A 13,144-nucleotide genomic window follows, 5' to 3' on the forward strand; every position below is an offset into this window, starting at 1 on the left:
GGAGGACTGATAAGTTTGTCGGACCGGAACCGGATTTAGAAAAACGTGAGCCAAAAAAGCAACACAAAACAGTAAAAGGTGGGATCTTTTTTTACGCACTTCTTCGGGTATTCCTATAATTCTGTTAACTGGGGAACTTTATGAGCAGCCAAACAAACTTTACTAAGTAATACTTTCATGGTGTTAGCCTGTGCTAGCAGTGTAGCTACGAGTCTGTTTTCGTCTTTTTTTTCTTTTTTTTTTATCAGCTTTTAAGCTTAAATTCTCCTCAGGCCGGAACTGCCTTACTGCTTGTTGCTATTCGAATGCTTAAAAACGTTAACATAAAACGTTATTTGAGCCATGAATACACCCAATCCGTTCGGTAGTGCCCATGGAGGAGCTTTCCAAGTCCCGAGCAGCAGCGTGAAGCCCAGCTTGTTCTCGTCATTTGGGCAGCAGAGCTCCAGCACACAGGCCCCGCAGAGTGTGGGATTTTTCGGTCAGCCGCCCCCTCAAGGAAGCAATATGTTTGGACAAGCCCCGGCCTTTGGACAGCCATCTGCGCAGACTTCAGCGTTTCCACAGCAGTCTGCCCAGGCTTCAGCGTTTGGACAGCCATCTGCGCAGGCTTCACCGTTTCCACAGCAGTCCGCCCAGGCTACAGCGTTTGGACAGCCATCTACGCAGGCTTCAGCGTTTGGACAGCCATCTGCCCAGGCTTCAGCGTTTGGACAGCCATCTACGCAGGCTTCAGCGTTTGGACAGCCATCTGCCCAGGCTTCAGCGTTTGCACAGCCATCTGCCCAGGCTTCAACGTTTGGACAGCAATCTGCCCAGGCTTCAGCGTTTGGACAGCCATCTGCCCAGGCTTCAGCGTTTGGACAGCCATCTGCCCAGGCTTCAGCGTTTGGACAGCCATCTGCCCAGGCTTCAGCGTTTGGACAGCCATCTGCCCAGGCTTCAGCGTTTGGACAGCCATCTGCCCAGGCTTCAGCGTTTGGACAGCCATCTGCCCAGGCTTCAGCGTTTGGACAGCCGTCATCAGGAGTAAGCAGCACGGGTTTTGGGGGTGGCACAACACCGGCTTTTGGACAGACTGGAGGGCCTGGTCAGAGTTCAATGTTTGGGCAAACGCCTGCTTTTGGGCAGGCTTCGGGATTTGGCAAACAGCCACCAGCAATCGGCCAGCAGCCCTCTGGGTTTGGCAGCCCACTGAGACCCACAGTGAGTCAGCCTCAGCCTCTCGGGTTTGGACAGCCATCATCATCATCCACCACTGCCACCACCAACGCCAGTCTGCTTGGGCCAGGTCAGAGCAGGAGCTTCGCACCATCTGAATTTAGTTTCAGGCCAGCCAATGAGGCACTTTTCAAACCCATCTTTAGTGCCAGTCCCGAGCCAACCAACCCCCCAACCACTTCACTGTCCAACTCAGCTTTTGGTGGGTCCCAGACAACCTCCAGCACCACCACCACGGCTGGTTTTTCTCTGTTGCCTAAGCCTGGGTCTTTAGGTTTCAGCTTCTCTGAACCAGCCTCAGCCCCCTCTATCTCCTCTCAAAGTAACCCACTAACAACTGACAGCAGTAGTGGTCCAGCTACCACTCTTCAGTTCACCTTCTCCCAACCAGCCACACTCACCAGCTCCAGCACTAAGGCTGCCACCACAGAGCCCACCACCCCGTCGTCTTTTAGCTTTACACCCAAAACCCTCCAGCCTCAGGCATCGCAGCTTTTTGGAGGAACAACTTTTGGTCAGCCCTCAGCTTTTAGTGAAACCAAAACCAAAGAAGAGGCTAGTACAGATGTTAAAGTCCATACTGCCCAAGGGGACATCAACATATTTGCACGGCTTGGCAAAGGCACCAAGCGGAAAGACGATCCACCAATCTCCAGCACCGGCCTTGAGAAATCAGCTGTCCCTGAGGAGGATGTTCCACCTGAAGCAGAGTCACCGAGACATCCCCCAAAGAGGCCGCTGATGAGGTCGCATGACCCACCAAGAGGATTAATCAGCCGAGCATTGAGCAGTCTTCGTAAGGATGGTGCTAAACCAGTGAGGCGGAAGGCTGCAAACGAACCGGAGAGGGAGGATGTCCAAATTCAGAGTGGTGACCTCTTTGTAACTCCACCTGCTGCCCAGACACTGACCAAAGATGTGCAGGATAAAGCCGAAGAATCAGGTGAGACATAAAAGTCATATATACTATGCATTAGTAACAAATGTTCGAAGGGTCATGACAAAAATCTTTCATCATGCAAAGTACTTCTAAACAATTGAAGACCAGTTTACTCGTCAGTGCTTACAATGACTGTAGTGATTTTTCTCTACAGATTCAGCAAAACCTTCAGAATCAAAGGTCGCAACCACGACCCCAAATAAACGTGGCTCACGCACTGAGAGCATGGACAGCCTGAGCGGCATGTCTCCCACCGACTGCACCTCACTCATGTGCAGGAACGTCCCTTCATCACTCAACAGAAGAGACACGATCGAGAAGCACTTTGCTCGGTTTGGGAAAGTTCACAAGATTATCTGCCGGCCCGCCAAGAACCTCACCATAGTGTACTTCAATGACCACGTGAGTCACCTCTTTGTACCCTCAACATCTTAAGTTAGACGGTATCAACAAAACTGGCATTCAGTTTAACTTTTCTCTCTCAAGCTTCTACTCTTTTATTGCAAGTATTTTGGAGTTTCCTATTCTACTTTATAGAGTGTAATGTAGATTTTTTTTTGTCTTTTCCCATCATCTCTTCCAGGCATCAGCGGCAAAAGCAAAGAAAAAAGGCAAAATGCTGCAAGGAAAAGAGCTTGTCCTCCTGTGGCAGAGAAAGAAGCAGAGTAAATGCAAACATTTCTTTAAAAGCTAGTTTATTTTGGCAAAAATATCCTCTAACACAGAGTGATGGTTCTTCTGTATTAATGTGTAATGTTATGGAGCAGGTCCAGGGGAGAAAGCGGGTAGATCTGGAACTGGAAAGGAGACGTCAGAAGGAGAAGGCCAGGAGGACATGGAGTCAAAAGCGGGTTCTTCTTCACCACTCCGGAGACCCACCTTGAGACCTCCCACACTCAGCAGCACGGTGACCTTCAGCCGCAGGTAACACAGCACCTAATTTTTACTTCACCAATAAAGCTGTCATGTAGTATGAAAAGTTTCCACAACATCATGGCTCTCTCACATGTGTCAGCTCCCCGGTGAAGAAACCTTCCCCCGTAAAGGCTCTGCAGTTTGACACTGAACCTCAAAAAGAGAGCAGCACCAGCCAGAGCTCCGAGCGCCCGGTCCCATCCTCTCTCCTCCCCCTCATCGGGCAGGTGGCTGAGACCGCAGAGGACAAATACCGCCTCCTCGAGCAGAGAGACAAGATCCTGCGTCAAGGCAAAGCCACCTCTCACATCAGCCATTATTAACAGAGCTACAAAAAATAAAATAAAAAGGTGTGAGACATTTAGTGCTAATGTCTTTACAGGCCGGCCAAAGCGGACAGACCTCCACCTTTCCAAGGTATTTGTGGGGACGTGTCCTGACATGTGTCCTGAGAAGGAGAGGTACATGAGAGAAACTCGGAACCAGCTCAGCGCATTCGAAGTCATTCCAAGCACAGAGACGGTAATGTCTTTAATATCAATATTAATATTATTTAAAATATTAAATTTGACTTAGAACTCCATGTTTAGTATTCAGAAGATTCTCTGGAGCACATTTAGATTTAAACGCTTTATTCACTTCATCTGATTGCACTAATTGGACGTTTGGGTGCACAACATTGTAAACATATCTGCTATTCATAAATAATGAATGTGTAAATATCTGTTTAGGCTTAGTGATAAATAATAAAAAATATGTATACACTGGAGAGACACTGCAGACTAGAAATGTCCAACTCACTTAAGTTTGTGGGCCAAAGAAAGCCTCGTATGATGCCCGACAGTCAAACAACTAAATGTTTAAAACTTTTCTTTTAATTTAAACAAAAATTTGCTAAAAACTTTCAAATGTAGTGAACTGTCGATTACAGAACTGATGATGAACCGCCTGAGATACTTTTAAATGTCTTCTTACATGTAATTAAAGTACTGTCATATTTTCACTTTTCACCCAGTGAGGTGATGTTAACATTACCTCAATGGGTAGTGCAGAATGAAAATGTATTGGCCCAGGGCAGCCCCAGGACTCACTGGAAAGGTTATACCTCTTGGCTGGCTTGGGAATGACGTTTTGTCCCCTTCCGATGAGATTAAAGAGGTGGCTGTGGTGAGGGAAGTTTTGGCTTCTCTGCTTAGACTGCTGCCCTGTGACTCAAACGCTGATGGATAGATGGATGAAATGGTTGTCAGTGTTTTTTGTAGCAGGCTGTAACCTGGTCATGCAAGGAAATTAGATTCTTCTTGCTGTAAACAATTTTTTCTCCTTCCGTTTCTGACCAGGTGGATCACAAAGCCGCCATCAAGGAGTACAGCCGCTCATCAGCCGACCAGGAGGAGCCCCTGCCCCACGAGTTGCGTCCTTTGCCGGTGCTCAGCATGACTATGGACTATCTGGTGACGCAGATCATGGATCTGGGCCACGACAACTACCGGGACTGGTACGACTTTGTCTGGAACAGAACCCGCGGCATCCGCAAGGTAGTGCTTCAGATGAGCTGCTCCAGCTATACTTAATTACAACTTCAAAAAAGCTGTTTTGTTTCTGGAGGTTTAGGTGGGTGATTGGTGTGATTTAGTCATTGCTCTGGAGAGACTGATCCTTGTCTCCATCTCTCACTCACAGGACATCATCCAGCAGCACCTCTGCTGCCCACAAACGGTGTCACTGATTGAAAAGTGCACCCGCTTCCACGTGCACTGTGCCCACCACCTCTGCGAGGAGCACATGTCAACGTTCGACCCCAAGATAAACAACGAGAACATGACCAAGTGCCTGCAGAGCCTGAAAGAAATGTACCAGGACCTGGCTACGCGTCACATCTTCTGCCCCCGTGAGCCGGAGTTCCGTCAGTACAGCGTTCTGCTGAAGCTCAACGATGGGGACATCCTGCGGTCAGTCACGGAAACATATACAGAATATACCCATTCGGTGCTCCAGCGAGCATTTCCTCTGTAATTTGTAGCTGCATCTCACACCTGACCCTTAATCTCCACGCAGTGAGGTGCAGCAGTTTCGTGATGAGGTGCGAAACTCCACCGAGGTGAAGTTTGCGGTGCAGGCGTTTGCTGCCGTCAACAGCAACAACTTTGTTCGCTTCTTCAAGCTGGTGAAAGGAGCCTCGTACCTCGCCAGCTGCCTCCTGCACAGATACTTCAACCAGGTCAGAAACTGCCTGGAAATCATGTCTGAATCTTTCTCAATGAGGTTGTTTACGCACTTTTTTCAGGGATGCTTCAATTGTGACACTTTTGGATCACAACCTAAATTTGCTGATTAAATCTTTGTTGCTCTTATTATTATTTTATTTTGTTTGTGTTGTTATTCATCTCCTGCACTGTGCCAGGAAACAATTTAATTATTTGATCTTTTATTCAGCACAAAATGAATGTGCCATACCAGATAATATTTTTATTTCCTGATATACTGTAGTCATCAAGCCTGATGGACTTTTTAATGACTTTTTTTTAAATGAGTGAGAGAAGGTTAAAACAGAGGATTGCAGTAACAGGATGGCAGCAGGTTGTTATAATGCTTACACTTGTGTTGTAAGCTCGTGCTGTATCTGGAGCGCACGTCAACCAGCTGACGACCACCAAATCCCAGTTAACCAACTTCCTGTCAATGTAATTATTATTCCTGGAACTGTATGATGGCATAATGGTTGTTAGCAGCTGTAGCTTATATCTTAAACAATCCTTAAAAAAATATGATGCTTAACCTTCAGCATGGAGATTAATTTAGATCTGGCAGGATATTAATTAAAGGGACAATATTTTAGTTTTTTGTTGGTTGAAAGGGTCAGAACAAATATTGATGTGTTGGAAAAAGATTTGGTGCTCATTAAAATAATACAGTTTTTTGTGCGGGTGTTGAAAACTCCTAAACTTCATGTCTGTGTGCAGGTCAGAGCTAAGGCGCTGAAGACCCTGAACATGGCTCACACTGTGGGTCCCCGCTCAACTTTGTTTCCTGTTAATGACGTCGTGCGGATGCTGATGTTCCGCACCACTGCAGAAGCGACTGACTTCGTCCAGCAGTACGGCCTCAACGTCAACGACGGGTGAGCGTCCATGCCACTGGTTTCTCTCTCAGCTCCTTTCAGTGGAATGCTGTGTTTCTAAGGTCGTATTGCAGACTTATTGCATCGGCAAGACCACCTTAAATAGCCTTTGATTTAATCTCGTTTTTGTGTTTTACGTTTTGTCTGCAGCATGGTCGAGCTGAGTCGAATAGCCTATCAGGAGCCAGAGCTGCCGCTATCCCAGAAGAAGTCTGAAGTGATTCTCGCTAAGAGAACGGTCTTGATTGGGGAGGTGGTAAACGGAGGGCCCCTCCCGAACCCTCCCCAGCACACCCCCGTCTGCAGCTTTGACTCCCAGAACAAATACAGAGGAGAAGGAGGCTTGATCGAGGCCACGCCATCCCAGTTTAAAGGTTAACATGTTTTATTTTCTCCAGTTGTTGCACGCACGTTAGGTTATTCTATTTCTGTAAAACTCAACTAAGAATGATCATTTGATCACATTCAGGAGGCGAGGAAGTGAATTCTTTGATGCCTGTTTTGCCGTTTCAGTTGTTGGTGACAGAATGGAGCTGAAGGCGCCACCCAGTGGCGAGCTGCTGTCTCAGGTCGTACCAGTCAAAGCTCCCGATGTTCCCGCTGCCTTTGGGCCAGCTGCAGCTATTATGGATGAGACGGGAGAGCTCTCGACCCACCCAGCTGAGCCCCAGCTGCTATTCCAGCCTGTCAGACCCCCGTCACCTCCACCCAAACCTCAGCTGGTGTTCAGTGATGAGGTGGGGAAGAGTTCCCAGCTCTTCATAGACATTACTAATTCTCATTTTCAATACAGACCGTTCTCTAGTAACTCTGTGTTTTTATAAGCAATGTAGATATTTTTGCAATTAAATTTAGGATTGCTCACTTAAAATCACTTAGTGTACCTTTAACAGTAAAGATAAAGAATTAATATTTTCCTTCCTTCTCTTAAAAGATGATAAGAACTCATTAAAACATCTTTTCTGTCGCTCGCTGCAGGACATCATGGCTGAGCTGGATGGTGTGGTAGAAGAGGTGGTTGATGCAGCAGTGAGGGAGATGGCTGAGGCCGGCGCCAGCTACGCTTCAGCAGCGCTCAAGTAAGCTTATCATGAAAACCTGTGATTGCAGTGTGTGGGAGGAAGTCCTCCGGTTAACGTGATTGATAACTGGCTGGGTTTTTTTGTTTATTTTTGTTTTGTGCAGGGAGAGCAGCGTGCAGGTGGAGATGATGGTGAGCGAGGTCCTGAGGCAGATGCTACAGGAGGTGTCTGCTGCCGAGATCAAGCTGGAGCATGAGCGCATCGCTGAAGAAAAACGCAAGCTTGAAGAAACCAGGTTGGTCTGCCAGCAGCTGGTTTATAACAGGCGTATCACCGCCCTGGGTTCAGTTAGGAAAAGGGGAAAATATCTTCTACTCTAACAACAGACTCGTGTTTTCCTAAGCCGCAATTGTGACTCTGTCTTAAATATTTTGGGCTGTTTTTGCCACGACTAACCCTGGTCTGTTTTTCCTTTTCTGTCTGTATCAGGAGGCGTCAGGAGCACGAGGCTTTCCTAACTCAGTTCAGCTTCTCTCTCTGCACAGAGGTGATGCACGAAGTGCTAGATGAGACCATAAAGGAGACCGCCGCATCTGAGATCCAGTAAGACTTAAACAGATCTGACCAAATGTGTAACTAAGAAAAATCTGTTATATTAATTTTTGACCTGAATACAGTCGCTTTCCACGATACACGGTTCAAAATAATCCTTATTTGTCTTTTTTGGGCTTTGGCACAATTTTCAGTTCATCCTATGTCTCAGAGAAGCTCTTTTAGCTCCTGCCATTTAAGCCAACTGTCTTCTGATTGGCTGACCCACAAAGGAGGTGGGCGGGGCTTCTGTTGCAGATTGTGGAGAATAGAAAAACCAGCCCGACACTGAATGTTTGAAGAATTACTTACACACGCACACCAACCTCATTATTTAAGACTTGTTTCATATTTATTATGAGCATCCACTAACTTAACAGTATGCATGTGACAGAGGATGAGGACGAGTGGACATGCAAAACAAAAAGAGGAATGTCGTGACGTTGGAGCTCTTCGAGTGGCAGACATTAACTTAAAAAAATTGTTTTTCAGAGAGGCATTGAATGAAAAAGCAGAGCGGGTGGCTAAATGCACAGAGCAGGTGTGTGTGAGTCTAGTTGAGGAGACTCTGAATGCAGACATCGCTGTGTTGGTTGAAAACCTGCTTGAAGCAGAGCTGCAGCGTATCCACAAGTACATCAAAAGGTAAAAACATGGATAATGAAGGCACACGAGCAAAACAAAACAGCACCAAGAATCCCAGAAACGTCTTTCTGCAGTTTTTAAATATTCTTCTTCCTCATCTACCAGGTGGCGTGACGTGGTGGCTGTTCGCCGTCAGCTGAAGCGACAGATGCGAGGCTTTCCTGCAGCCCCTTGCTGCGTTGACCCTCGCTTCAAACTGAAAGCTCTGGCTCCCAGCGCCCCTGCTCAGCCCTCCATAGCAGATCTGGCTCGTGGTTTGGTCAACCTGGGAAATGCTGGCATGTTGGCGCTCTCCAGCACCAGGTGTGTGTATCTCCTGTCCTCTCCTGTCTCCTGTCAGTGTTGGACGATGAGCACAGTTCCTTTGCTGTAACATGTTTTCTGTCTGTCCAGGTTGTACGATATGAGACGAGGAGCAATCCACCAGATGAGAGTTCACTACTACTTTCAGCAGCTGCTTGAGTAAGTCCTGTTCCTGTGTTTGTTCAGTCAGCAGTCCGTGTCACAAAGTGTCATTTTGACCTGTTTCTGGCGTCGCCCTCAGCGAAACAGTTTGGGCGCCTCTCGACCTCCCGGCGCTGGTGACGGAAAGCATCCCCAACGCACCCGAGCGAATCTTCTGGAAGGCCGTCGTTCTTTTACCCAGCAACCATGAGAGCGTTGCCAGCGTGGCAGACAGGTGCTCTAATGCCCTAAAGATATTCTAGGCCCGGTTTTCTATGAACATTTCACTGATTGTGTCCTGTCTGTTATGATTTCAGGATCCTCTCTGACTGGCTGGAGGTGAAGCTTGGTGGGCATAAGGAGTCAGAGGGCAGGGAGGAGCAGCCAGAGGGCACCCTGCAGACACTGACTGTCACCAACACGCTGCAGGAGAGCGGACAGCGCACTCACAAAGTCCACATTAGCATCAAGGTCAGATCACGCGGGGCATGCAGAAATAGAAATATGATTATTCAGAGCAGAGCTGTGCTAGAATCACAATAGACAGGAGCTTCACGTTAGGTTAAATGTTTTAAGGCTGAAGCTGAAAGGCTTGTGTGAAGAAAAATAACTAGAATTGGCTTAAAGGGTAAAGAAGAAGCAGCTTTTTCAGGGACATAAATCATGTTTTGCTGAGATTAAAAGTACCAGAAGTCCGTTAATGATCAGAAAAAAAAAACGGTTAGGAATTATATTTTAATATTTCTTTCCCCACCCCGCAGGTGTCTCGAGGTCCGCTAAACGAAGACGGCCTGTCAAAAATGGAGGAGAGTTGTGAGCTCCAGGGGACGAGTGCCCTCATCATGCTGCTGCCCGCCCTGCCCACTGTGGAGCCTGATCAGGACGAGCAGGACGTCCCGCTGTTGTCCGCCTTGCTTCAGCTCAAACAGCTACAGCAAGCCAGCGCCTGGCACTGCCCACTGCCACTCGTCATCCTGGTACCAGGGCTAGACGGGGGCGCTGCTGATACACAGAAACTTGTTGAAGGTGAGAAATGGTAGTGAAGACAGCACGAAGAGATTTCTGTAGTAGTTGGTAAATGAGTGTTTTTAAAAAAGCTTCATCTCTTCTAGCTCTGAAGCTGCACACACTGGTGACGGACGGCCTGATATCGGAGTATACGTTCTTCTTCATACCAGAGACCACTAATGATCTGCAGGGATCCAAACAGGTACGCATTTGCTCCTTTGCCATCATGGAGGTTTTTTTTGGTCTTGCTTTTTTTTCGGTCTTGCTTTTTTTTCTTTACTGACCTTCTCCATCTTCTCTCCGTCCTGTTGTTTGTCTTCAGATAAACCAGGCCGTGCGCTGGCTGGCTCTCCGTACTCTGCCACCTTTCAGTCTAACCTGTAAGACCCTAGTGGAGCTCATTGAGTCCACCTTAAGTCATGAATTCAGTCCCAGAGTTTACTCCCACCGGTTGGAGCGAGCTACCGCACATCTTCCATCCCAGGATCCAGCTCCTGTCGTTCAGCTTTACAACGCAGTCCTGACTCACGTTGCTGATAAAGTGGCATCTCAGGAGCTCTGCGGGCTCTCATGGCCTCCGGGCGAATTCTGTCTGCCTGACATGAGGGATTTTGTGCCTCATCTGGCCTGGAACTCCTACCAGCACCTGGCCTGGCTGCGGGAAATCATCCTCAGCCTGCAGCTGCCAGAGTGGGAGCAGCTGTCCGCAACAGGTCAGTTTCACACAGAAAGAGATTTATCTTCCACAAAGATATTCAGAGGTTAATAATCCTATTTTATATATTTAATCATCTTATTTCTCTCTTTAGACTCGTGGTCTGAGCTGTGCTCCTCCATCTTTCGCTACGCCGCTAAGATCCCGGTCTCACGTCGCAATCAACCCCTCCTCATGTCTCGACTCGAAAACCTTCTGGAAAGAGTCAAGTTAAAGAGTCGGCGCACCCGAACCCCCGGATACGCTGGAGAAGACGATGTATGTGTGGACTTCAGTTTGATTCCTTGGGATGACGTGCTGGTGATCTGCATTGACCACAAGCTGAAGGACTGGCAGATACCTAAACCACCTGTCTGCCAAGGTGAGGACCATGCTGCTGTAATTAATTAAAACTAAATTTGAGACTAACTAAAACCATATAGAGCACTTAATAAATTTGCCAAATACAATAAAAATGTAAAGACAATGTCTTAAGTTTTAGTCTTTGTCAGTTTGGTCTAATTTTCTGTGGAAGATCATCTTAAAAAAAATGCCTATTTTCCACTTTGCTATTGATGTTTTTGACCCATAATTCCTATTTATTGTTTGTTTTAAGATGCTGTGACAGAGGATGGAGAGATCCTGGTTTATTTCCCCAAATACTCACTGAAGGGCTTCCAGCCGCCCGAGGAGTGGACGGAGGCCATGAGGCAAACTCACAGAGAGAAGCAGCAAGAGAAGGAGGGGTAAGGAGGCCCAGGAAAACCCCACAGGTTGTCAATGCCTCTGAGACATGCGCATCTTTCTTTTAATCTGACAGCACCTGAATGTGCAACACTATTGTGCAGTGCATGAAGCAAAAACTCATACTCCCCAAAAACAGTCCTACTTAAATGCTCTAAAGCCGGCGTCATGGTGGCATCCTTGGAGCGCCTCCTTTGCTCTTCCTTTGTTCCTAATTCCTCCGGTTTTCTCCCTCCTCAGGGTGAGTGCAGCTGCTTATGCCACACCCACCACGGCGACCCTCAGGCAGAGGTTGTTCCACAGTCTGGTGGAGCCCGTCGAGGCTACGTCAGCCCCGCTGGACATCACCCACACGCCCACGCCACCGGAGCTGCTGGCCCACAAAGTCCTGCAGAGCTTAGAGGAGGAGAAAGCTGAAAGCAAGAGGTATACCTACATCACTGCATGTGATGGTCATGGATTAGGGTGGTGGGGCTCACACAGGTAGGGAGTTTTAGCCCCAGACTAGATTTTTATGACCATAAGGCCATCCCACACCCACCAGTTCAAGTGAACCTCAGTGAACCTCATGGCAGTTTGCAAAATCATCCCAATTTTATTATAATGAGAATTTTCCACTTCTTTTGTGTCCCCTATGAGCAACTTTTCATCTGCTGGGTATCCAGGAGCAAACCATTACACCCTGATTCATTTTCTGCTGCGTTCGTTTCATTTTTGATTCAATATTAATTAAGAAGTCCCTGAAACCCTTGCGCAGATTCAAAAGGTTCTTGTTGACTGAAGATTGTTTTTAGCCATCTCTAGTGGAGCTAAACTTGAGAGCAACTGAATTTGGGCCTGAAAGAAAGAAACAAGAGCATTGTAATCAGAATGAACTCATAATCATCACAAGTCAAAATTGTGATTTTTAAATTGAAGTTTGATTGACTGGGGAGTCCGACAGTAAACACACCCTCTCTGCCTTTCTGCAGGAGCATGGAGCAGCTTCAGTGCTGGGTGGATGGCGACCCTTTGGAGCAATTGACCACCCCGCTTTTCCTCCCATCCTCCACCCTTCTGTCCATGCCCACCACCATAAGGCACACCCCCACAGCCAGGACTCGAGAGGCATCTTTCACACAGGTACGACTGTTTCCCGACACTGAAATAGGTTCGCTGTTTAAGCTGCTACAGATAAAGAAAATCTTTTATCTTTCCAGGAGCCTGATGATCCTTTGGAAAAAGTGACCCGGCGTAAGACTGCTCCTGAATCTTTGACGTGGCGACTGAAGGAGCTGGAACGCCAGATTTTGGCAAGCCAAGAGGAAGAACTGGCCTGCAGGCTAAAGCTGAGCGGCATGCTGAGCATCGTCGATGACTGACAGCACTTGAAGCAAACAGAAGTGTTTGCATCTTCATACCTGTCTGTGACATGATCATCACCTTTTCATCTCAGTGTGGTCGGGTTCACGGACTACAAATAGGAGTGTGGGTTTTTTTTGTTGTTGTTGTTGTTGTTGTTGTTGTTATTTTAAACATGAAAATGTATATTTTTAGCACTGGATTAACTTTGTAACACTGACTCCGGATTTATTGTTGTTTATTAAGAGTGTCTCTGTGTAACTAGCACATTAAACGCTGGGGATTGAACTCCTTTAATCCCACATTATTATTGAATATATAATTGTTGAATAAAAGTGGAATATTTTTCTTGTAAAACCGTTTGTCATTGTTATCATTGCTTTATCACTGTCCAGCTGTGAGCCACATGTGTATGTTTATCTGAGCAGCTCTATGATTCCACGACCTCACTGTAAACT

General features: G+C 47.1%; 1 protein-coding gene across 1 annotated transcript; it reads left to right on the plus strand.

Annotated features, from left to right (window-relative positions):
- The first annotated feature begins 34 nt into the window (after nucleotides 1-34).
- Nucleotides 35-13,043, plus strand: mcm3ap (minichromosome maintenance complex component 3 associated protein). The gene is made up of 28 exons (XM_024805479.2): nucleotides 35-2,164; nucleotides 2,316-2,563; nucleotides 2,745-2,826; nucleotides 2,929-3,085; nucleotides 3,177-3,367; nucleotides 3,459-3,598; nucleotides 4,417-4,614; nucleotides 4,760-5,028; nucleotides 5,135-5,297; nucleotides 6,040-6,197; nucleotides 6,348-6,571; nucleotides 6,711-6,934; nucleotides 7,176-7,276; nucleotides 7,383-7,514; nucleotides 7,709-7,822; nucleotides 8,303-8,455; nucleotides 8,561-8,758; nucleotides 8,849-8,917; nucleotides 9,000-9,134; nucleotides 9,217-9,370; nucleotides 9,661-9,925; nucleotides 10,012-10,109; nucleotides 10,230-10,620; nucleotides 10,717-10,983; nucleotides 11,218-11,347; nucleotides 11,586-11,771; nucleotides 12,317-12,467; nucleotides 12,545-13,043. The coding sequence occupies exons 1-28, from the start codon at nucleotides 343-345 to the stop codon at nucleotides 12,704-12,706; spliced, it is 6,582 nt and encodes a 2,193-aa protein (XP_024661247.2). The 5' UTR covers nucleotides 35-342; the 3' UTR covers nucleotides 12,707-13,043.
- Nucleotides 13,044-13,144: the final 101 nt, after the last annotated feature.

Source organism: Maylandia zebra, linkage group LG16 (genome assembly GCF_041146795.1).
Source record: "Maylandia zebra isolate NMK-2024a linkage group LG16, Mzebra_GT3a, whole genome shotgun sequence".
Classification (NCBI taxonomy): domain Eukaryota; kingdom Metazoa; phylum Chordata; class Actinopteri; order Cichliformes; family Cichlidae; genus Maylandia; species Maylandia zebra.